At 41.5% G+C, this 26077-nt stretch overlaps 1 protein-coding gene across 6 annotated transcripts in view; it reads right to left on the bottom strand.

Moving 5' to 3' along the window:
- Positions 1-456: 456 nt before the first annotated feature.
- The window catches only part of ZNF667 (zinc finger protein 667), a 48225-nt gene continuing 22604 nt past the window's right edge, over positions 457-26077 (bottom strand). For 4 of the 6 annotated variants that reach the window (XM_059383190.1, XM_059383186.1, XM_059383188.1 and 1 more), the window contains exons 2-5: positions 16719-16810; positions 14875-15001; positions 13188-13280; positions 457-3464 (exon numbers count right to left, since the gene is read on the bottom strand). In XM_059383190.1, the coding sequence (XP_059239173.1) occupies positions 1885-3464; positions 13188-13280; positions 14875-15001; positions 16719-16778 (1860 nt within the window). In that variant the 5' untranslated portion in view covers positions 16779-16810 and the 3' untranslated portion in view covers positions 457-1884. Of the gene's footprint in view, positions 3465-13187; positions 13281-14874; positions 15002-16718; positions 16811-26077 lie in introns of those variants that run through there. The other 2 variants (XM_059383185.1, XM_059383191.1) reach the window with 2 other exon arrangements.

Below are 26077 nucleotides of genomic sequence, written 5' to 3'. Positions count from 1 at the left end.
TTCCAACTTTTGTGTGCCTTGCCAACTTTAATGTCCTATTCTTCCTTTAATATAGTCACTATCTCCAAGGGACCATGTCCCCCTGTCCTCTATTCACCTTGGAGTTCACCATCTTCTCTAGATTACCTGTGTACCGGGTATGTTTCCACATTCTAATATGCTGTATTTCCTTATAAATTCTAAGTGTCTATAAGCAAGAACACTGTCTTAACAGTTTACTAGGTTTGTGACCAATGATTTGGAATCAATCCCTATGGCAGACCAACAGAAGAATTAAACAAAGGGAAGGGCATGGAAGGGGAGGAAGAATAGACATGCCTCTCCATGAACCTTTATTATCTGCTCACCTATTTGCTCCAAATATCAGAGATATTTTATGCTGATTTTACAGAATGACTATGACAAGTGTAAGTGAAAATTTACGGTTACTCTGTATGCATGCTTACCCTCTGCAAATCTGGATGTTATTTTCTCAGTTGTGGTCAAAATCAGAGTGACCTAAAGCCATGTGGTCATGCATTCCACAGTTACCTTAACAGGATATGGGTGGTTTTAAAGATGGCTTTTGCAGAAGAGTGCAATTATATACAGCCCAGTAACAAAAAATCTGATTTTATTTCTCACATACTTTGCACAAGCTGGAAACAGAGACTGATAGTTATCATATATGGTGATTAGCAGACAGGAAAAGAGCCTGGTACATAAATCCAGGGTTTCCCCCTGATGTATTAGCCATTCCAGATGCTATAACAAAATACCACAGAGGAGGTGACTTAAACAAAAGAAACTTATTTTTTTAGTTTTGGAGGCTAAAAGTCCGAGGTCAGGATGTCACATGGTTGGATGTAGTGAGGACTACCTTCCTGGCTTATACACAGCCATCTTCTTGCAGTTACCTTCATAAACTAGAAAGAGCAAGATCTCTGGCATCCTTTTTTAAAAAGACACTAATCCTATCATGATGCACCCGCATAACCTCATCTATTCCCTAAATATCTCCCAAAGGTCCCATTTCAAAGTACCATCACATTAGAGGTTAGGGGTTCAACATATGCATTTTGAGAAGACATATTCAAGGAATGGCAACTCATTTTCCACCAATCACTTATTACACACCAGGGTTCTTACAGGAAAATACCAATGTTTATTTATATAAATATAGACAAATTTATTTTTAGTAAAACAGTAACAAATAATTTCTCCCTGCTTTTAACTTCTCATTTCTCTGCTTTCTTTTTTCCCATCAGTTTGTCTCAGGCTTGTCAGATTTTTCACACGATGAATATTACATCTTCATTCGGAGACAATATGGCAATGACTCAACTGATCCACACAATTATGAGGACTATCTTTAACCACCTGAAGACTCACTCTTTTCTCACCCATAATTTTCTGCCAGCTGGAAGTAGCACTCTGGTTTCCCCAGGAAATCTCTTACATGTGATAGTTCCAGTCCTAAGAGACAAACTTAAACTCATTCTTCACGTGACCTTAAATCAGGCTCAAAGCCCCATCCACAAATATGGACTCTGTAGTTCTACTTTGTTGTGTGTGACTAATAAAACAGCTTTAAAATCACACTGGAAATAAAATATCAGCAATTCTTATCACATGAAGTGTGGTATTCATTAAAAATGACTGATCAAATCATATGAGTTTGCTACTTTGAAATTAGGACCTATGATAAGGTCACTGACTCAGGTGATCACAAATTATCTGGTCAAAGTCTCCAATGACTTCTGCTCTTCGGCTTTCAAAGTGGGACACATCATCAAACGGTCCCATTTATACAAAACTTATGTAACAGACAAGTGCATTTTCCAATGCCTTGGTCTCTGCTACTTTGATAGCCTCACTCTATGCTTTCACATATTTAAAACAAACTTAAGCTTTTTCTTCAGAATGTGTATTCTGATGTCGAATCAGGGATGAACTCCGACTATATGCCTTCCCACATTTACTGCATTCATATGGTTTCTCTGAAGAATGACTTCTCTGATGCCGAATAAGATCCGAACCACTGCTAAAGGCCTTCCCACATTCATTACATTCATACGGTTTCTCTCCAGTATGACTTCTTTCATGCAGAATAAGGGATGTCCGTTGACTAAAGGCCTTCCCACATGTTTTGCATGTATATGGTTTTTCTCCAGTGTGAATTCTTTCATGTTGGGCAAGGTGTGCACTCTGACTGAAGGCCTTCCCACACTGATCACATTCATATGGTCTATCTTCAGTATGAATTCTCTTATGTCGAGTAAGAGATATTCGGTGACTGAAGGCTTTTCCACATTCCTCACACTGATAGGGTTTTTCTCCAGTATGAATTCTCTGATGTTCAATAAGAAATGACTGTCGGCCAAAAACCTTACTGCATTTATTGCATTTGAAAGGTTTCTCTTCAGAATGAATGTTCTGATGTATTTTAAGGTTGGCAGTTCCAGAAAACATCTTTCCACATTCCTTACATTCAAACAGTTTCTTTTTCCTTGTATGAACTTTCTGATGTTGAATAAGGGATGAATGCCGATTACAGACCTTCTCACATTTACTACATCTGTACAATTTCTCTCCATTATGAATTCTTAGATGTAGAATAAGGGTTGAAAACCTCCTGAAGACCTTCTCGCATTTATCACATTTGTAGGTTTTCTTTGACATATGAATTCTCTGATGAAGCATAATGGATGAAATTCTATTAAAGGATTTTCCACACGCTCTGCATTTATAAGGATTCTCTAAATGGTGACTTTTCTGCTGTGGACTCTGACTTAAGGTCTTCTCACTTTCATGGGTCTTCTCTCCAGTATGATTTCTTTTATGTATAACAAGGGCTGATTTCTTATTGAAGCCTCTCCCACATTTATTGCATTTATATCTTTTCTTTCCACTGTGAATTTTCTTATGAAGTAACAGGGATGACATTCTAATGAAGTCTTTTCCACACTTTCCACACTGGTGGATGTTCTCAACAAAATTAATTTTCTGGCCCACACTAAGAGGTGGGCATTGACTCAAGGCCTTCCCACAGTCAGAGATTTCCTTCCCATTATGAACTTTCCCATGTAGAATAAGGGATGTTCTCTGAATGAAGCTTTCTCCACATTTACCACATTCATAACTTTTCCTTTCATTGTGAATTTTCTGATGAAGAATGAGGGATGAAATCTGTCTGAAAGCTTTTCTACAATTACTGCATTCATAAGGCTTCTCTCCAGTATGGGATTTCTGATGAAGTTTAAGAGATAAGCTTTGACCAAAGGTTTTCCCACAGTCATTACATTTTAAAGATTTCTTCCCTGAATGCACCTTCCTGGGTTTTATCAGAACTGAACTCCTCTTGCAGCCCCTCTTTCCAGTGGGAACCTTCTGTGAAGCAGAAACTGGTTTCTGATAGATGCTTTGCCCAGATTTGTTGCACAGATTTGGAAGTAACTTCTTGGTCTCACATTTAGACCCTGAGTCTGAAAGACATCAAGAAATCAAGTATTTGTTTTCCTATGCTGGAAAAATGAAGCTTCTGTGCAGTCATTATCAATAATGGTAATACCACCAACACTTCTCAAACACATAGTAACAATGCTGATGGCTGAGACAATAACTTTTTAGTGTCTTATTGTAATTTTAACGTAGCAAGGGCTTTTTTAAAAAAAATTTTATTTATTTATTTGACAGAGAGAGAGAGCTCACAAGCAGACAGAGTAGCAGGTAGAGGGAAAGGGAGAAGCCGGCTACCTGGCTGAGGAAGGAGCCTGATGTGGGGCTCAATCCCAGGACTCTGGGATCATGACCAGAGCCGAAAGCAGATACATAATCAATTGAGCCACCCAGGTGCCCCCACAGTAAGGGCTATACAGAAATATTTAATAATTAGAATTCAGGAAATCTTACAATTTGAAATTAATAAAATCAAAGGTTTATTTGTAGGATAAATTCATACCATATACCACATTAAGCTCTACAGTTATTCACTGGATGAATGTACTTTTATTATTAGAAATGTCTAAGATGACAGAAGATAAACTACAGATGGAAGGTAAGCTAGTAGTTAGCTGGGGTGGAGGTGAGAATAGGGATTAACTGTAAATAGACATGAAAAGTTTTATTAGGTTGACAAAAATATTCTAAAACTAGAATATAGTGATGGCTATACAACTTGTTAAATTTGTCAAAATTTGCCACTGAATTATACACTTAAAATGGGTGAATTTTACAATATATAAATTATATCTCAATAAAGTAAAATTTTTGTGAAGTTATAAATTTTTAAAATGTATTCTTAAAATCAAATATTAAAAAAAACAAAACAAAACAAAACAAAAAACAATCGGACTTCTGATTTCCAGCTCCTCATGTAAGAGACTTGCAAAGCACAACTTCGAACTAACAAGTCGAAAGCTAAACAGGTTGTAAAACCAGCTCTTTTTGGACCCATAAGAGAGGAAAAAGTACAAACTACTGCCTCCAAGTCCAGTTGCTTCCAGCCATCCTGTTCCTCTGAGAAGGGAGGAGGGATAGGTATAGGCTGAGAAACTTGTGATATTATTCATACTCCAGAGGCAAAGGCACCTAAAAGACTGAGCCCTAATTCTAGGACGACAGAATGCTTCCCATCCCAACACACCTTAACCACCACATCACGAAAAGGCTGTTTACATCAGTTCCTTCTACCTGGTACACCACCTCTGGCCATTAAGAAAAAAATTACAAGGCATATCAAAACACAGAATTTGAAAAGACAGAGCAAGCATCAAAACCAGACTCCAATATGGCAGGGATGCTGGAATATCAAACTAGAAACTTAAAAATAATTAATATGTTAAGGCCTCTAACAGGTAAACTATACAGCATATTAGAACAGATGGGCAATGTAAGCAAAGAGATGGAAATGCTAAGAATCAAAGCAAAATATTACAGATCAAAAACACAACAACAGAAATAAAGAATGCCTGGGATGGGCTTATTAGTAGATTCAACATAGCTAAAGAATGATTCTATGAGCTAACTTATCAACAGAATCCTTAAAAACCAGAAAGCAAAGTAAATAAATACTGGAAAAAACAAAAACAAAAACAAACCAAAACCCCAAACTACCCAAAGACTGTGGGACAACTACAAAAAAAGTAACAAATGGGTTATGAGAATGCCAGGATTAAAAAAAAGAGAAAAGAAGAAACATTTGAAACAATAATGAATGAGAATTTCCCCCCAAATTAATGTCAGACACTAAATCATGATTCAAGGCATGCAGAGAACAACCACCAGGAAAAATGCTAAAAAAAATAAATTTACACACACACATACACACACGCACACAAAAGAAGGACAGAAAATGGGAGTCATAAAAATGTTCATTTAAAACCAGAATAGCGGGGCGCCTGGGTGGCTCAGTGGGTTAAGCCACTGCCTTCGGCTCGGGTCATGATCTCAGGGTCCTGGGATCGAGTCCCGCATCGGGCTCGCTGCTCAGCAGGGAGCCCGCTTCCTTCTCTCTCTGTCTGCCTCTCTGCCTATTTGTGATCTCTGTCAAATAAATAAATAAAATTAAAAAAAAAAAAAAAAAAAAAAAAAAACCAAAAAAGGCAGGGGTGCTTGGGTGGCTCGGTCGGTTAAGCATCTATCTTTGCCTTAAGTCATGATCCCAGGGTCCTGTGATCAAGCCCCTCATTGGGCTCCCTGCTCAGCAGGAAGTCTGCTTATCCCTCTCTCCCCCCACCCAATTGTGCTCTCTCCCAATCAATACAATTTTAAAAAAAAATTAAATTAAAAATGAAAACCATGATAGGCAAAAAAAAGGGTGGAAGACAAAAATAGGAGCAAAGAATAAATACAACAAATAAAAATATTTATTTTAAGTGGCTGGGTTATGGACATTGGGGAGCATATGTGCTATGGTGAGTGCTGTAAAATGTGTAAGCCTGATGATTCACAGACCTGTACCACTGGGGCAAATAATACATTGTGTTAATAAAGAAGTATATTTATATATGTATTTATTATATATATAGTACATATCAATCCAACTGTATAAATATTCACTTTGAATATCAACAATTTAAACCAATTAAGAGAGATTGAATTTAATTTGATTTAATTCAGAGAGAATTAAAAAACATGGCCTGTGTGCTATTAAGAAACGTACTTTATGAGGGGGTGGAAAACAATTTACCATGCTAATAATGGAAGTCAAAGAAAGCTGGGGTGGCAATACTTGTATCAGATAACTTAGATTTTATTTATTTATTTATTTGTCTTAAAAGATTATTTATTTATTTATTTGACAGAGAGAGAGAGAGAGAGAGAGAGATCACAAGTAGGCAGAGAGGCAGGCAGAGAGAGAGAGAGGAGGAAGCAGGCTCCCTGCTGAGCAGAGAGCCCGATGCGGGGCTCAATCCCAGGACCCTGAGATCATGACCTGAGCCGAAGGCAGTGGCTTAACCCACTGAGCCACCCAGGCGCCCAGATAACTTAGATTTTAAGCCAAAGACTATAATAAGAGATGAGGAAGGACACTGTATCATACTCAAAGGGTCTGCCCAACAGGAAGATCTAACAATTTAAAATATCTATGCCCCTAACATGGGAGCAGTCAACTATATAAACCAATTAATAACAAAACCAAAGAAACATATCAACAATAATACATTAATAGTAGGGGACTTTAACAATTCCCTCACTGAAATGGACAGATCATCCAAGTAGAAGATCAACAAGGAAACAAGGGCTTTGAATGATGCACTGGACCAGATGGACTTTATAGATATACTCAGAACATTCTATCCCAAAGCAACAGAATACACATTCTTCACTACTACACGAACATTCTCCAGAATAGATCACATCCTGGGTCACAAATCAGGTCTCAACCAGTACCAAAAGACTGGGATCATTCCCTGCATATTTTCAGACCACAATGTTCTGAAGCTAGAACTCAGTCACAAGAGGAAATTTGGAAAGAACCCAAATAGGGGCGCCTGGGTGGCTCAGTGGGTTAAGCCTCTGCCTTCGGCTCAGGTCATGATCCCAGGGGCCTGGGATCGAGTCCCGCATTGGGCTCTCTGCTCTGCAGGGAGCCTGCTTCTCCTCATCTCTCTCTCTCTGTCTATTTGTGATCTCTCTCTCTGTCAAATAAATAAATAAAATCTTTAAAAAAAAAAAAAAAAAAAAAGAAAGAACCCAAATACATGGAGGCTAAAGAGCATCCTTCTAAAGAACGAATAGGTCAACCAGGAAATTAAAGAAGAATTGAAAAAATTCATGGAAACAAATGATAATGAATATACAACAGTTCAAAATCTGTGGGACACAGCAAAGGCAGTCCTGTCTAGAAAATATATAGCGATACAAGCCTTTCTTTTCTTTTCTTTTTTTTTTAAAGATTTTATTTATTTATTTGACAGAGAGAGGTCACAAGTAGGCAGAGAGGCAGGCAGAGAGAGAGAGAGGAGGAAGCAGGCTCCCTGCTGAGCAGAGAGCCCGATGCGGGACTCGATCCCAGGACCCCGAGATCATGACCTGAGCCGAAGGCAGCGGCTCAACCCACTGAGCCACCCAGGCGCCCGATACAAGCCTTTCTCAACAAACAAGAAAGATCTCAATACAAAACATAACCCTATACCTAAAGGAGCTGAAGAACAGCAACAAAGAAAGCCTAAATCCAGCAGGAGAAAAATAATAAAGATCAGAGCAGAAATCAATGAAACAGAAACCAAAAAAACAATAGAACAAATCAATGAAACTAGGAGCTGGTTCTTTGACAGAATTAGTAAGATTGATAAACCCCTGGCCAGACTTCTCAAAAAGAAAAGAGAAAGACCCAAATAAATAAAATCATGAATGAAAGAAGAGAAATCACAACCAACACCGAAGAAGTACAAACAATTCTAAGAACATATTATGAGCAACTATACACCAGGAAATTTGACAATCTGGAAGAAATGGATGCATTCCTAGAGACATATAAACTGCCAAAACTGAACCAGGAAGAAATAGAAAACCTGAACAGACCCTAACCAGTAAGGAGAGATTGCAGCAGTCATCAAAAATCTCCCAACAAACAAGAGCCCAGGGCCAGACGGCTTCCCAGGGGAATTCTACCAAACATTTAAAGAAGAATTAATTCCTGGGGTGCCTGGGTGGCTCAGTGGGTTAAAGCCTCTGCCTTTGGCTCAGGTCATGATCCCAGAGTCCTGGGATCGAGCCCTGCATCAGGTTCTCTGATCAGCAAGGAGCCTGCTTCCCTTCCTCTCTGCCTACTTGTAATCTGTCAAATAAATAAATAAAATTTTAAAAAAGTAAACAAACCCAAAAAACAAAGAGGCAAAGAACCTATACTCAGACATCTATAAAGTACTCATGAAAGAAATTGAGGAAGACACAAAGAAATGGAAAAATGTTCTAAGCTCATGGACTGGAAGAACAAATATTGTGAAAATGTCTATGCTACCTAAAGCAATCTACATGTTTAATGCAATCCCTATCAAAATCCCATCAATTATTTTCAAAGAAATGGAACAAATACTTCTAAAATTTATATGGAACCAGAAAAGACCTCAAATAGCCAGAGGAATGTTGAGAAAGAAAGCCAAAGTTGGTGGCATCACAATTCCAGACTTCAAGCTCTATTACATAGCTGTTATCATCAAGACAGTATGGTACTGGCACAAAAGCAGACACACGGATCAATGGAATAGAATAGAAAGCCCAGAAATAGACCCTCGACTCTATGGTCAACTAATCTTCAACACAGCAGGAAAGAATGTCCAATGGAAAAAAAAGACAGTCTCTTCAACAAATGGTGTTGGGAAAATTGGACAGCCACATGCAGAAAAATGAAATTGGACCATTTCCTTACACCACACACGAAAATAAGACTCAAAATGGAGGAAGGACCTCAATGTGAGACAGGAATCCATCAAAATCCTTGAGGAGAACACAGGCAGCAACCTCTTCGACCTCAGCTGCAATAACTTCTTCCTAGGAACATCACCAAAGGCAAGGGAAGCCAGGGCAAAAATGAACTATTGGGACTTCATCAAGATCAAAAGCTTTTGCACGGCAAAGGAAACAGTTAACAAAACCAAAAGACAACTGACAGAATGGGAGAAAATATCTGCAAAGAACGTATCAGATAAAGGGCTAGTATCCAAAATCTACAAGGAACTTATCAAACTCAACACCCAAAGAACAAATAATCTAATCAAGTAATGGGCAGAGGACATGAACAGGCATTTCTTCAGAGAAGACAATCAAATGGCCAACAGACACATGCAAAAGTGCTCCACATCACTTGGCATCAGGGAAACACAAATCAAAACCACAATGAGATCCCATCTCACAGCAGTGAGAATGGCTAAAATGAACAAGTCAGGAAATGAGAAATGCTGGCGAGGATTCGGAGAAAGGGGAACCCTCCTACACTGTTGGTGGGAATGGAAGCTGGTGCAGCTACTCTGGAAAACAGCACGGAGGTTCCTCAAAAAGTTGAAAATAGAGCTACCCTATGACCCAGCAATCGTACTACTGGGTATTTACACTAAAGATACAAATGTAATGATCTGAAGGGGCACGTGCACCCAAATGTTTATAGCAGCAATGTCCACAATAGTCAAACTATGGAAAGGACCTAGATGCCCATCAACAGATGAATTGATAAAGAAGAAGTGGTATATACTGGGGCGCCTGGGTGGCTCAGTGGGTTAAGCCGCTGCCTTCGGCTCAGGTCATGATCTCAGGGTCCTGGGATCGAGTCCCGCATCAGGCTCTCTGCTCAGCAGGGAGCCTGCTTCTCTCTCTCTCTCTCTAGCTGCCTCTCCATCTACTTGTGATCTCTCTGTCAAATAAATAAATAAAATCTTAAAAAAAAAAAAAAAAAGAAGTGGTATATATATATACAACGGAATACGATGCAGCCATCAAAAGCAACGTGGATGGAACTAGAAGGTATTAGGCTTAGCGAAATAAGTCAATCAGAGAAAGACAATTATCATATGTTCTCCCTAATAGGAAGAAGTTGAGAGGCAATGTGGGGGGTCTAGGGGGTAGGAGAGGAATAAATGAAACAAGATGGGATTGGGAGGAGACAAACCGTAAGAGACTCTTAATCTCACAAAACAAACTGAGGGTTGCCAGAGGGAGGGGGTTAGGGAGAAGGTGGTTGGGTTATGGACACTTGGGAAGGTATGTGCTATGGTGAGTGCTGTGAGGAGTGTAAACCTGGCAATTCACAGACCTGTACCCCTGGGGCTAATAATACATTATATGTTGTTTAAAAAAAAAAAAAAAAAAGGAAACTCACTTTAGATATAAAGACATATAATGACAGTAAATGAATGGAGAAAAATATACCATGCTAACACAAATCAAAAGAAAGCAGGAATAGCTGTATTAATTTTGGACAGAGCAGACTTAAAAGCACTGAAAGGTATCATGGATAAAGGGGGTCATTATATAATGACAATCAATTCTTCAGAAGACATAACAATTCTTAATGGGTATATGCCGAACAACAAAGCATCAAATTACTCTTATCACAGTTAAGAGATTTCGACACCCCTCTCTCATAAATGAACAAATCGAGTAAGCAGAAAATCAGGGAACTCAACTATACCTTCATTCAACTGGATATAAGTGGCATCCATAGACCACTTCATTCAACAAAAAGAGAAGTCACATTATTCTCAAGCTCACAGAGAACATTCACCAAGATGGACCACACTCTGAGCCTTAAAACATACCTGAACAAATGACCGAAATGACATAATGCTCTTAGACCACAGAGAAATTAAAACTAGAAATCAGTAACAGAAAGATCACTGGAAAATCCCTAACTACATCAAGATTAAATAATGCATTTCAGAATAACACATGAAATCACAAAAGATATTTTTAAATATTTTGAACTAAATGAAAATAAAACAGAACTTTGGGGCTCCTGGGTGGCTCAGTTAGTTGGACACTACTGATTGTTTGATATACAGATGTTGCTACAAAGCAACAGTAATTAAGACAGTGTGGTAGTAGAAAAAAGATACCAAGAGAACAAAACAGAACTCCAAGAAATATACTCTTGCATATCTAATCAAATAATTTTCAACAAGGGAGCCAAGATTACTCAATGAGGAAAGGACAGTCTCTTCCACAAACAGTGTTAAGAAAACTGAATTATCTATATGCGAAAGAATGATTTTGGATTGGACCCTTACCTTACACCTTATACAAAAATTAACTAAAAAAAGATTAAAGAACTAAATGTAAGACCTAAAATTACTGAACTCTTAGAAGAAAACATTGGAGGAAAAGGTTTAGGATATTAGATTTGGCACTGATTTCTCAGATATGACACAAAAAAGCACACGCAAATAAAAACAAAAATTAACAAACAAACAAAAAACTCCAGACAAATGGGACTACATTAGCAAGTCAAAGGAAGCAATCATAGTGTACAAAGGCAACCTATGGAATAAGAACAAATAATTACAAAATAATTTAATTACAAATAATTACAAGGAACTGATATATAGAATATATAAAAAACTGTAACTCATCAACAAACAACAATGCTATTTTTTAAAATGGGTAAAGGACTTGAATAGACACTTCTCCAAGGAAGACAGACACATAGCCAATAAACACATGAAAAGATGCCCAACCTCACTAATCATTAGGGAAATGCAAATCAAACCTACAATATCACCTCATGCCTGTAAGGATGGCCACTACCAAAAAGACCCCAAAAATCACAAGTGTTGACAGAAAGTTGAAACACTTGCAAACTGTTGGTGGAAATGATAGATGGTGCAGCCATTATGGAAAATAGTATGGAGGATCCCCAAATAATAATAAATTGAAGTATTTAAAAAATAATAATAATGATAAAAATAATAATAAAATCTAATTATGGTATGATCCAGCCATTCCCACCTCCAGGTACATATCCAAAAAAAATTGAAATCGGCATCTTAAATACCTATCTGTACTCTGTGTTCATTAGAGCATTATTCACAGTAGGCAAGAAGCAGAACAACCCAAATAGGCATTGATAAATGGATTAAAAAAATATGATATATATACAGTGAAATATTATGCAGCCTTTTTTTTAAAAAAAAAAAGGGAAAATCCTGTCACATGCTACAACATGGATGAACCTCAAGGACATTATGCTCAGCAAACAAAGTCACTTACAAAAAGGCAAATACTGTAAGACTCCATTTATACAAAGGATCCATGGCAATCAAAATCAGATAAATACAAAGAAAGTTGGTTACCAAGGGCTAGGTGGAAGGATGGAGGAAGAATTAGTGTTTTGTGAATACAGTTCCAAAAGTTATTACAAGATGGAAAAGTTCTGGATATCTGTTGCACAACAATGTGAATATACATAACTATACATTTTAAAATGGTTAAGCTATAAATTCAATGTCATGAATTTTTTTACAATTTAAAAAAACTCAGGGGTGCCTGGCAGTTAAGAGTCTGACTCTATCTCAGGGCCATAAGTTCAAGCCCCATGTTGGGTTCCATGCTAGGTGTAGACCCTACTTAACAAACAAAACAACAACAAAAAAAGTTAGAAAACTGTTAAAATAAGTAAGTAAAAGTAACCTAACCAAAGAGAAATATATCAGAAAAGAGAATGAGTTTTTAGAAAGTAATCAAAATGAACAGTTGTGGAAAATGGGTTTTTTTAAGAATGAAGAAAATGATGCAAGTGTGAAATTACCATGAGCAATGCTGTCACGAGAGAAAGTGGAACATGCCGAGGCAGGGAACATGATAGATGGGGATGAGGCATTAAGAGCTGAGCTTCTGAGACCAGACTGCGGGGTTCAAACCTGGCTCTGCTGTCACTTCCTACATGGGCTACCTTAGGCAAGTCACTGAACGTCTCAGATACCTGGTTTCCTCATATATAAGACAGGAACAGTAATAGTACTTACCGCACAGGACCGGAAGGAACCTATACTCAGAAGCACGTCTGGTACGTAGGAAGGGTTTATTAAATGTTGGTTATTCTCCTTCTGGGGCTCACACTAAAGAGACTAGAATTTATTCTTTACAGGCCTGGAGCCTTTAAGGTATGGAACCTGGCAGTTTGCAAACATCTCCAAGAGGCCACCCTCTCAGGATTGGGGGTATGCTTACGACAGTGACACGAAAGCCTCGATTCTAGATTCTCAGTCACTCACCCACGCCCCGGCGCTTCCTCACTGGCTCCACCATCCAAGGCGCTCTCCCTTTCTCCAGCAAGGTGATCACATTTGGCCTCCGAAAGGAAAGTCCTACATTCAAGAAAAACATCAGAACTGAGCACGACATGGATGCCCAGACGTCAGAGCCAAGCCCCGTGTCAACAGGAATGAGGACTTAGGAGCACGAAGGGAGCACAGAGGATGTGAAGGGCAGGAAGAGGAGGAGGAGGAGGAAAGTTCAGTCACAGCAAGCAGAACTGCTCATTTCTAAGTCTACAAAGCGAATTATGCTCTTGAAAAATCAGACAAGAAACTCCGGAGGCTGGCTATTAAGCTACTGCCTGCCCTTCAGCTCCCAATCCCACCCTTCTCTGATCTGTTTTGTGTGCAGGGGTTGGGGCTCTGCAACCCATGCTTCTTCACCAGAAGCTCCCTGTCAGCATCCATCAACAGGGCTCTGCTGGTTTTAATTCTGCTTCTTTTTTCCCCACACTCTCAGAACTAGCCTCATCCTGATCCTTCAGGAGTGTAAACAGACTAGTCAGCACACCTCTCCCTTCAGGAGTCTGAATCCCTTCCTCTAAGTCCTAAACAACCCCCCACCCCCGCCCAAATCTCCCCTTGTATCCCTAGCCCAAGGATGGTGGTTGCACCCTGCGGTTACCATCTCTGCATTACCTCTGTCTACTATTTTCCTTTTAATCAGAGCCATTAAGTAGAGTCCTCCTCTTAAATTCTCTTAAAACAAACAGATGTCCTCAAAAGGTTACTTATATAATTACTATATGACAGCAATTCCACTCCTATGTATATACCCAGAAGAAATGAAAATACATAACCACACAGAAACTCACACATTAATATTCACAGCAGCACACTCATAATTGTCACAGAGTGAAAAACTGCTCAAATGCCCATCAACTGATGAATGGATACACAAAATGTGGAATACTACTGGCCATGAAAAGGAAGGGGACACAGATAATATGCTACAATGTAGATGAACCTCAAAACTATAATGTTAAGTGAAGGAAGCCAGACACAAAGGATCTTTGATTCCTTATGAATCATACTTATGATTCCATTTCTATGAAAGGCCAAGAAAAGAAAAATTTATAGACAGAAACCAGATTAGTATCTGCCTAATCTGGAGGAATTAGTGGGCAAGGGGAAATGAAAACTGATTGTTAATGGATATGGGGTTTCTTTTGGGGTAACGAAAATGTTCTAGAACTGACTGGTGATGGATGTACAGTTCTGTGTATACATTAAAAACCACTGAATTATATACTTTTTATGTATAACATGTATACGTGTATGTATAACATATATATATGTAAAACATATATATACAAATAGAACTGGGTTTTTTTTTTCAAGATTTTATTTATTTATTTGACAGAGATCACAAGTATGCAGAGAGGCAGGCAGAGAGAGGGAGAGAGAGAGAGAGAGGAGGAAGTAGCCTCCAGGCTGAGCAGAGAGCCTGATGTGGGGCTCGATCCTAGGACTTTGGGATCATGACCTGAGCTGAAGGCAGAGGCTTTAACCCACTGAGCCACCCAGGCTCCCCACAAATACAGTTGTTAAAAAACAAAACTGCTGTGGCTTCTGTTTTCCTAACTAGACTAATTTATGTCCCAAAATGGGTTGGTTGTGGATTACAGGGTAGAGAGAGTCTTACCAACAGAGACCAGGTTCTGGTAGTTCTCCAACATGACATCTTCATACAGGTCTTTTTGAATGGGGCTCAGCCATTCCCACTCCTCCTGGGAGAAGTAGATGGCCAAATCCCCAAATGTCACTGGCACCTGAAACAGAAAATCACATGTCCTTTCACCACAGGTTTATGCTTCCAAATGGCTGGAAACAACAAGGAACTTGTCCCAAACATGGGAGATCTATGGTGCCAGGAATCTTCAGGAAACATTTGACCTTCTGAGGCCAAGAGCAGCAGGTGCATTAAATAAAACATAACACAATATAATATGATGTAGCTATTATTAAAAACTATGTCCCATAAAAAGCAGTTACAACTTGGATTTACTGGGCACTGACAAAGGAAAGGCATTTTTCTAAGCTCCCTGCAGGTACTGACTCATGTTAACCAGTGACCACAGCACTGGTGAGAGAATCACAGCAATGTTACAGATCAGGAAGTGGGAGACCCAGAGACGGGAGCGTCACTTATGGACGGAAGGTCCACAACTAGTGAATGGAGAACCTGGAGTTCAATCTGGGCAATATGGCTTCTGATTAATGCCCCTAATTACACACTCTCTAAAGAGCCAAAGGGCCAAAGGTTCTTTGTAGATGTAACCAAGGTTACTCATCACTTGACCTTAAATAGGGAGATTATCCTGGATTATCTAAGCAGATCACAGGAACCCAAAACAGTAGGGAAATTTCCTCCAGCTGGAAGAGGGGAGTGGAAAAGAAGTCAGAAATCTGAAGCCTGATTTGATCTGCTATTGCTGGCTTGAAGATGGGGGGAGTGGGGGAAGGGACATGTAGAAAGCAGAAGAGGGGGTTAAAGCCTCTACCTTCGGCTCAGGTCATGATCCCAAAGTCCTGGGATCGAGCCCCACATCAGGGTCTCTGCTCAGCAGGGAGCCTGCTTCCTCCCCTCTCTCTCTTTGCCTGACTCTCTGCCTACTTGTGATCTCTGTCTGTCAAATAAATAAATAAAATCTTAAAAAAAAAAAAAGAAAGAAAGAAAGAAAGAAAGCATAAGAAACTGAATATGCTAATAAACAGTGAGTTCTGAAGAGCCTCAGATGTGACCTGAGCCTCAGGTCTGTCCACACAGCAAGCCAATACCTTTTTGCAGCCTTGGGAGACTGAAAGCAGAGGACGCAGCCATGCTGCACTGTGCCTGATCTCCAACCCACAAACTGTGCATCATAAATATGTGATGTTCTGAGCAGCCAAGTTTGTGGAAAAAGTATTTATTAGAGAAATCGCATTCAAGATGCTTATTTTAGAAAATCACTTCATCATCTAAAGTGGTGAAGCGTGTTTTTTAACGGAAGCTTGACTCACTGGCCTGATTGCAAAGAACCCAATCTGAATGAAAGGTTATGTGGAATCTCTGAAATCAGAGAGAGCTCCTCCTTGTAAATATGGGCTATACACATAAAAACAAAGAGACATTAACAGATTAACTCTAGAGCACAACCTCGAATCCTCCTCTGCCTCAGCAGATGCTGCCTGGGCACTCTTGTCTACCTTGAGAAATGATGGTGGCTCTCCTCCACTACCCATGAACAGCTGAGGCACACAACCTGGAGATGCTAAACAAATGGGCAAATAGCCATATGCACACTGAGAAAAAAGGAGAGGAGGGCGCTGAGTGGTTACATGGGCTGCTGGAACTCTTCTCATCCTCCTACCCTCCATGGTTGATGGGAGGAAACAAAGACCAGAACTTGGATGGGATTCTGTCAGGCAGGAAGCTTCCATGGAAGGAAAGCGAATGACCTATGTCTTACAAGATGGAACTTCCCCGCAAGAACAGGGACTACTTACCTTGGACCTAGACTTCCCTCGCGCAGCAGGCATCCTTTCCTCCCCCTTGAGGGTCCGCATTTGGAGAAGGGCAGAGTGCAGAGAAGGTGGGGCTGTGGGAAAAGAAAAAAGTCATGAGGATGACAGGGCCTTCTGGGTAGTCCCAGCGTATTTAGGGTAAGAACTCCCTGGTCCTTCACCCTAGTCACACGTGCATGCGCAAGCAAACATACACACAGGTGCACAGACACACATGAAGGGAGGTCAGAATATCTTCTGCAGCATTCCTGACCCTTCTCAGAGAAGGGGCAGAGTCAGTGCTCTCTCTTCCCAGGATCACAGAAGGCTCCAGATCAGGAGGCAAGTGAATGTCTACTATGTGCCAGGCATTGTCCCAGGTGCTGAGGAAAGAGCAGAGTTAGACCAGAATTACCAGCTCCCCTGTACCTTATACTCCACCAGGGATGGCAAGTTCATATAGAACACAGAGTCAGCTGAGATCATTGCTATATAAACAAAACAAATCCCCCTCCAAAACAGCGCTGGGGGTGGAGAGGTAGTTGAGGGAAGCCTCTCCAAGGATGCAACACCGAGTTGAGGTGTGACTGTAGTACAAGTGTCAGGCATTTCGATGCTTGGGAAAGAGCATTCTGGGTAGAGGTACAACAGGCGCAAAGGCCCTGCAACAGGTGTGTACTTGGTGTGTGGAGGAAAGTAAATGGTGTGCTTAAGCAGAACAAGTGAGATGGAGAATTATGACATGGAGAACTCTGAGATGATTGAGCTCAGGAGGGGCCACAACACAAAGGGTTGTGAGTGGTCTGGAACTGATCCTAAGCATGATAAGACATCACTGAGGGAGCAGGAGTCTGAGGAGTGGAGTATGTGACTTAACATTTAACAAAATTTGATGAGTGGCTCTGTGGTGAGTACACTGTGGATGCTGATGAGAGGTGGAGGGGATGCAAGAGCTGAAGAGGCAATTCATCAGGCAGGTTATGTGTAAATCCGACATTGAAATTTGGTGGGATGGACTAGGCCCCTCTATCACTGCGTCACTCTGCACCTATGCTGTTATATATGCATTAGCTACTGGTAACTAGTGAATTCTGAAAATAAGGCTACTGCAACAGAGTGTTTAATGCTATTTAGTTTCAATTAATTTATTACTAAAGTCTTAATAAAATAATAAATATTAAAATCAACAAGTTAAAATTAAATCTAAAATTAAAAACTGATCCTCGATTTAATTACTGTAGAACTCTGAAGAATGTTTGAAATAACTGGGTATGTGAATCTATTTTTCCAATGATAAGTTTTATGAAATTTAAATACAGATCAAGAGGCACCTGAGCACACTCCCAAATCCACACGGACAGAAGCTCCCACACTTGCTATCTGCCCAGACCTCATCTATGTAGCTCTTCATCTGTACCCTTTACATGGCTCAGTTGGTTAATGTTTGCCTTCAGCTCAGGCCATGATCCCACGGTCCTGGGACTGAGTCCCATATCGGGCTCCCTGCTCAGCGGGGAGTCTGCTTCTCCCTTTCTCTCTCCCCCTGCTTGTGCACTCTCTCTCAATAAATAAATAAATACAGATCAAACAGTAAAAATTAAGTGTCTGAAGTGTACTGCATGTGTAAAACACAGATTTTAAAGACTTAGTATGAAAAAATATAAAATATTTCCTATTTTTGTTTATATAGATCACAAACTGATGGTTAGGATATATTAAATAAAATGTGCTAAGATTAACTGTAACGATTGTTTCTTTCCACTTTTTTCAATGTGGCTGCTAGAAAATTGAAAATTTATGTCTTGCATTACATTTCCACAGGATAACACTGCTCTATACTGGAGTCTATACCTTTCAATTGCCTCATTTTCTTCATAGCACAACCTGCCTCCCTAGAACAGCTTACGTTTGTGTTTGTGTGGGAACAATCTCCCCCACCTTGACTTGGGCTCCCCGAGAGCAAGCTACCTTGACTGTTTCATTCACTGTTATCCTGAGAGCTGAGAATATATCTGCACAGTGGAGTGCTCAAGAAATACTTGCTGACTAAATCAATAACCAGTCCAATGCTTCCTGGCATGATGAAACTGGGCTGACATTTTATGTCAACATCATCTTATAGAGAAACATTTCTGCTAGCAGTGACTTTAGCTCTCTAAATTTGTCTTTTGGAGAAGGCCAGGGTCTACAGAAGGCAGAAATGGAGTGTACTTTATATATCCCCTTTTTGAAAAATTTGAAATGTAGAGAAAAGAATAGTATCATGAACAGCTGATTCCTTTTCCACCAAATGTTAACATTTTCCTTTTTTTCTGCAATCATTTCAAAATTATAAACACAATCAAAATTCATGTCTACATGGTTCAGCACATACCTCTAAAGAATGCCATCAACATACTTCAGTGCCAACAACAGTGCAATAGTGAATATGTCATAAAAATCTTTTGATTTTTCTTTTCTATTATTTATTTATTTATTTGAGAGAGAGCACAAGTGAGCACAAGTGGTTTAAGGGTCAGAGGGAGAATCAGACTCCCTGTTGAGCAGGGAACCTGATATGGGACTCAATCCCAGGACTTCAGGATCATGACCTGAGCCAAAGGCAGACATTTAACAACTTAGCCACCAATTTGCCCTTTTGGTGATTTTTCTATGAAAAAGGTACAGTTGCATACAGTCTTGAATATGGAAATATGAATATTTCTCTCTACAGATTCTTTTTTTTCCTCTCTTGAGGGTGGAGTTAGGGAAGCCAAATGAAACCAAGGCCATAATTATGTTTAGAATTTGAGAATGGGTATGTTTTAGTTCAAATGCAAGTCCTAAGATCACCCTATACTGCTTAAAGGAATCCAGTCAGAAGAACATTTAGTTTATCATGCTTTCCTCTTTACAAAGAGAAAAGCATTAGTAGTAAGCAATAGTAATAAAACTAAGACTAATACTAAAATGAATACTGAGTGCTTAAACATGCAAGGTGTTACTTTAGGAAGACCATCATTTAATCCTCACTCCACTAACACCATTTCCAGATGAGGAACATGAAGCACAGAGTGGGAATAACTTGCTCAAGGTCATAGGGTGGAAAGTGGCAGAGCCAGGATTCAAGCTGAGGTTAACCCAGATACCCTGCTAACCCTCTAGGTCAGAGGAAAAGGCTGTGTTAAACACATCACTCTGAGGGCACCTGGGTGGTTCAGTCCGTTAAGAGTCTGACTCTTGATTTTGGTTCAGGTCATGATCTCTGGGTTGTGAGATCAAACACCACATCAGGCTACACATTCAGCAGGGAGTCTGCTTGAAATTCTCTCCCTCTGGCACTGCCCTCCCCACACTCTTTCATACTCACTCTCTCACACTCTCTAAAATAAATAAATCTTTAAAAAAAATAAGTAAACACATTATGCTGGAGTCAGACCACCTGGGTGTGGTAACTCTTTTCATTTAGGTGTGCTACCATGGCCATGTTACTTAACCTCTCTACCATTTTCTTTCCTTAATGAGAACAATACAGAACTCCTGGAATTGTCATGAAGATTAACAGAAGTTGAATGAAGGTCCTGCCTCTCTCTCCTTCCTCATGCAGTCTCTCTCCTTCCTCCTTGACAGTCCCCGAATGTGCTACCACAGCCCTGCCTCAGTTCCTCACTCATTTTGCTCTATGCTCCGATCTTACTTCTCTGCCAGTCTCACCCTAACCCTTCTAGTAACACTGCAACCTGCCGCTCACCCTCTACCGATCACTCTTCAGTCTCTCTTGTCCAGCCTTGACTTCTCTCTTCTTCATAACTCTGATCACTAATGCTCTATGACTGAGAGAATAAAAAAGGTATATATTGGTCTCTGACCCCTTCCTTGATAGCACAGAACTGCTAAAACCCTCATAAATTTGTCAGTGATAAGAACACTAGAAACGTCTCTTGTTCTAAAGAGGTGACTCTGGGTCGCTCCTGGACAGGGTCTGGTCACCAGAAAAGACCAAGCCATGAGTAGAAGCTTGAAATTTCCACCTCACTCCGGCATCTTCCAGGAGAGAAGCTGCAAATGGAATTAATGACTGATCATGCTTCCAAGAGGAAGCCTCCACAAAATCCCTATAGTATGGGGTCTGGAGAGCTTTCACACTGGTAAACACATCCATGCTGAAAGGGCAGCACACCCCAAATCCACAGGGACAGAAGCTCCCACACTTGGTACCCGCCCAGACCTCACCTACATAGCTCACCTATGTAGCTCTTCATCTGTACCCTCTACATAGCCTTTACTAAACTGGCAAATATGTTTCCACTCTGTTCTATGAGCTGCTCCAGCAAATCAGTTGAACTGGAGGAGACGGGGAATTTCTGATTTGGAGCATGTTGGACAGAACTTGTGGGTAGCCTGGGATCTACTATTGTGATTGGTCTGTGAAGTAGAGGGGCAGTCTCATGGAATTGAGTCCTAAACCCATGGGATCATGCACTATCTCCAGGGAGACAGGGTGGTTAGAACTGAGTTAAATTGTAGGACGCCCAGTTGCTGTTGAAAAATTGCCTCATGAGGAAAAAACCTCACACATTTGGTATAAGAAGGGCCATGCTATATGTGAGTAAAGGACACACATGGGGAAAGACTGAGTCCTTCCCCAAAACACTATGTAACTTGTTTGTTTAGTCCATCTGGCGCTACCATCTGTCTCCATCCACTTACGTGCACACCCCAAGTGCCATGGTGTGGTGCCTTCACTTCTTCACTTCTTCAAAGAGGGACCTCTTCAACCTGAGTGCAGTTCTTTGGGTGGGATACTAGTATCATGGTCAGTGCTCAAAGGGCAGCTGAATTTATCATTATTGTTGTTGTTAGGGTGGGATGGGGCCAGTGCTGTGGGCTGCGAGTCTAGGAAAGGCTGAGTCACTGCGCTGCCCCCCGTGCTCTGGGGAAGTGCTCAGGTGTGCGTGTAGAATACGCTCATCCCTGGGGAATGGCATCACCTCTGTGGCTAATAAAGTACAAGGTTTTTAAAAAAAAATTTTTTTTTTTTCATTTAAGACAGAGAAAGAGTGCATAAGCGGGGAGGACAGTCAGAGAGAGAGAGGGAGAAGCAGATTCTCCGCTGAGCAGGGAGCCCAAGGTGGGGCTCAATCCCAGGACCTTTAAATCATGACCTGAGCTGAAGGCAGATGCTGAACTGAGCAACCCCCAGATGCCCCGAGATATTTTATTTAAAATTTTTTAAAAAATATTTTATTTATTTGAGAGAAAAAGAATACAAATGAGGGAGGGGCAGAGAGAGCAGCAGACTTCCACTGAGCAAGACGCCTGATGCGGGGCTCAATCCCAGGACCCTGAGATCATAACCTGAGCCAGCCACCCAGGCACCCCTGTACTAGATATTTTAAATAAATCACATGATCTTCTTCCATCTTTAGAGCAAAAAAGGAACCTCAACATGGACCTGCCTATTGCCACACAGGTTTAAGTAATGGCACCTAGGCTTGAGCCCCTACCAACATGCAGCACAATCTGCCCTCTTGGTGTGACACAGGAGTCTATATGTGAAATACCCCTGCTGTCCACTCTGGCAGGGTTTAAGAGACATCAGTATGCCACCACAGTTACGAGACGTTTACCTTTGTTATATCAGACTGGCTACAGGACTTGGGGAGATTCATGTTAAGGTTGAGGAGCTGTGACTCAGTGACCAACCAAGTGGTCTGGCCTTCCATTCTGTGACTGTGCTGAGCAAGGCTACCCTCATGCAGAAAGTAGACAAAGGGGCCTACCCAAAGTCTTCAGAGGCCTGAATTCTCTCCGCATTAAACTCCAGGGCAGGGTTATCTGGGTGATTTGTAGGACCTGCCAATTTCCATGGTGTAAACACGCCCCTAAGGGCCCCACTGCAAGCTACCAAACTCACATCACTGAGCACAGAACTGGGGAAAGGTTTATGATCTAGTGTGAACCAGGCCCAGCACTCCAATACCACAAAGTCTCTTAGGACAAAGCTGCATTCTTTGTCTGGGAGTTCTCCTACTTTTGACTAACAGTCCCAAACTGTAATGGTAATGCCCAGTTCTGTGGTCCAGAACAGAACCCAAAGCAGCTTTATCATTATAGAAAAGTTCTGCTGGTTGATTCTGCTTCATTTTCAAACATCCACATGACTGGCATCCTACATCATAATAAATCTGAGCTTGTATTGATAAAAATATCCTACTTTAAACTATTTATCAGTTAATTACATCCCTTGGCTTTTCCCTTCCAATTCCTCAGGTAGAACAGATTATTGCATGAAGTAGAATCGTGTCCATCTTGTGGTTTCTCAATGCTGTTTGCACTAACCCCAAATTAGAAAACCACAATTCTTGCCCACAGAAAAATTTTCTCTGAGAAACTCAGCACTGCTGGGGAGGAAGGAACAGCAGTTTGATATTAGATAATTCTGGATTCAAAATTTGCATCTGCCAAATATCGGGGTAAAGAAAACCCTTAGCTGTTAGGAAGTTTACATGCACTACCTTTACAGAAACTATCCTCAGCAAGAGGCACACAGTAATTCCTCACCTTCCTTATCCCTTTTATCTCAGTATACACCACACATCCAAAAGACCAAGGAAGCCTGAAACCCACTCAGAAGGCTGTGGGTAGAATTCTCATACAGTGCAGGCAGGAGAGAAACTAGCACAACCTCAGTGGAGGGTAATTTGGCAAATCTTTGAAAATTGAAGGTACACATCCCCTCTAACACAGTAAACCTCATTTCTGGTACTGTGTTTGGAAGTCCTTGCATGTGGATAAAATTACACACAAAGGTATTCATTGTGGCAAGACTTGTAGGAATAGGCACTTAAGGTTCTACAGTTAAGGGCATGAGCCTGGAGGCTGTCTGGGCTCAACTTCTAACTCTGCAACCCTTCTCTGGGTGAACTCTCATGTCCTCTTTAGGCCTCTGCTTCCTCAATTGGAAAATGGGGCAAGTAACAATGACTCCAAAGAGCTGTTTGGAACATTAAATGAATAAAACCACGTAACACACTTAGAGCAGTGCCAGTGCTTCCCAAATACAAATTACCAACAGACTGGAGATAACCAAAATGCCCATCAATAGAAAAATGGCTAAGTGCTTCTCCCTCGCCTTCTGCCTTAACCTACTCCCTCCCCTGGCTCATGCAAGCAGGGTGCACGTGCTCTCTCTCACAAATAAATAAAATCTTTTTTTTTTTTTTAAAAAAGATCACAAGTAGGCAGAGAGGCAGGCAGACACAGAGAGAGGGGGGAAGCAGGCTCCCCACTGAAGAAGAGAGCCTGATGCAGGGCTCAATCCCAGGACCCCAGGATCATGGCCTGAGCCGAAGGCAGACGCTTTAACCCACTGAGCCACCCAGGCACCCCAAATAAAGTCTTTAAAAAAATAAGTAAAGGGGCACCTGGGTGGCTCAGTGGGTTAAGCCTCTGCCTTCGGCTCAGGTCATGATCTCGGGGTCCTGGGATGGAGCTCCGCATCGGGGTCCCTGCTCAGCAGGGAGCCTACTTCCCCTTCTCTGTCTCTGCCTGCTTCTCTGCCTACTTGTGATCTCTGTCTGTCAAATAAATAAAATCTTTAAAAAAATAGGTAAAAAAAAAAATGAGTAAGTAAAAACTTTCCAAGGTGATGCTAATAGGAAGTCATCGTTCATTTTATTTTTTAAAGATTTTATTTATTTACGTGGGAGAGAGAGACAGAGCACAAGAGGGAAGAGGAGCAGGAGAGGGAAAAGCAGGCTCTCAGTAGAGCAGGGAGCCTCACATGGGGCTCAACCCCAGCATCCCCAGATCATAACCTGAGCCAAAGGCAGATGTTTAACCTGAGCAACCTCAGAGCCCCAAGAAGCCATAGTTTAGGACCATTATGCCAGTATCTATGAGCCTCAGGAGCCAGGGCAAAAGATCAGATCCACCCCCGCCCCGGCCCCAAACACAGACCTTAGTGCTGAAGGAGAAAAGTCTGTGATAAGCTCAAAGCCAAACTCTTGGATTCCCTGATCAAAGGATACCACCAAGTCACTGCTGGTGGCCCTTTCCAGCTTTGGGGTTGAATGAGATGGGAAATCTGTGTGTTGATCCTGTGCTTAAGCCATAATCCCTTCACCCTGCTGTATTTCTCCAACCACTTATGACTGCTCAATATAAACTGAACTGTCTTCCTATCAAATGCACACTCCAGATGAACTGCAATCGGTCTAGCCAGTTAACTAGCACAGTGCCTGACTCATGGCAGGCCACTACACCACAAAGTAAGTGATGCCTCTCAGAGCCCACCCAGACTGCAGACCACAGACACTATCTTACCTAGAGATCATCATCCCTTTATCACCTCTCTCCTCCAGCCCCCCAACTCTCCTACCTATCCTCACACTTTAGTAAAGTCCATGGTGTGCCCTATACACCAGTGGTTCTCAACTGGGGTGACTCTGCCCATCAGGGGACACCTGGCAATGTGTGGAAACATTTTTGCTTTCACAGCCTGTAGAGGAGGGGGATGTGCTGCTGCCATCTGGTGTGTAGACACTAGGGATAAGGCTAAATTACATCCTACAACAGGCAGGCCCTCCCCCCCCACCACACACACACCCCTAAACAAAAAAATTCCCTGGCCCAAAATATCCACAATGCAAAGAATGAGAAACCCTGGTCTGACACAGAAACATCTCCAATTCCTGTGTCATTGGGAAATACTACTCCTTGGGCCCTGCTACTTCCCAACCCAGGATATTCAGCTCACAGGCTCCCTCGAGACATCTCCATTCTGGAAGATCCAGGACTCCTAGTCTCCCCTCCCACACCCCACTACTGCCCTCCCAGGACCCCGACCAGAGAATTCTGAACCTATCTAGCCTAGACTTTAGGGTTATTTTATATGATTCCAAAACCCTAGCTCTGGCTCAACTTCTGCTATTCTTCCCCTGGATCTTGCTCTCTAGGTGGGTGTGAGATCCTTGGGGTCATTATTTAATAATCAAACACTCAACTTACATGTTCCTCACCGTCCACAAGGCTAAAATCACTACTACCTAATACCATCCCTGCGTGGGAAGAGAAACGAGGAGAAGTGGATTTCCAAAACCTCTCTGGAAGTTGCACGAGTGGTGAGTGACGGAACCTGGAGTCCCCCGTTAGAAAGGAGAGGAGAGGCCCCCGCAGCCAGCGGTCCCCGAGGCCACTGGGCCATGCTCTCCCTTCCCCTACACACTGAGGTAGCTGCGCTACCGGGAGCACCGTGCTCCACCGTGGGGCCTTCCTCTGAGGCTCTGAGACCGAAGCCTCCCCAGCATTCAGCACCGCGACCCTACCTCCACCCCCGAACCTCACACGACACCCAGCGCTACGACCCACGGCACCCACAG

Source organism: Mustela nigripes, chromosome 17, assembly GCF_022355385.1.
Source record: "Mustela nigripes isolate SB6536 chromosome 17, MUSNIG.SB6536, whole genome shotgun sequence".
Lineage (NCBI taxonomy): Eukaryota > Metazoa > Chordata > Mammalia > Carnivora > Mustelidae > Mustela > Mustela nigripes.
Note: the sequence above shows the minus strand (reverse complement) of the source record. Positions and strands in the feature narration are given on the sequence as shown.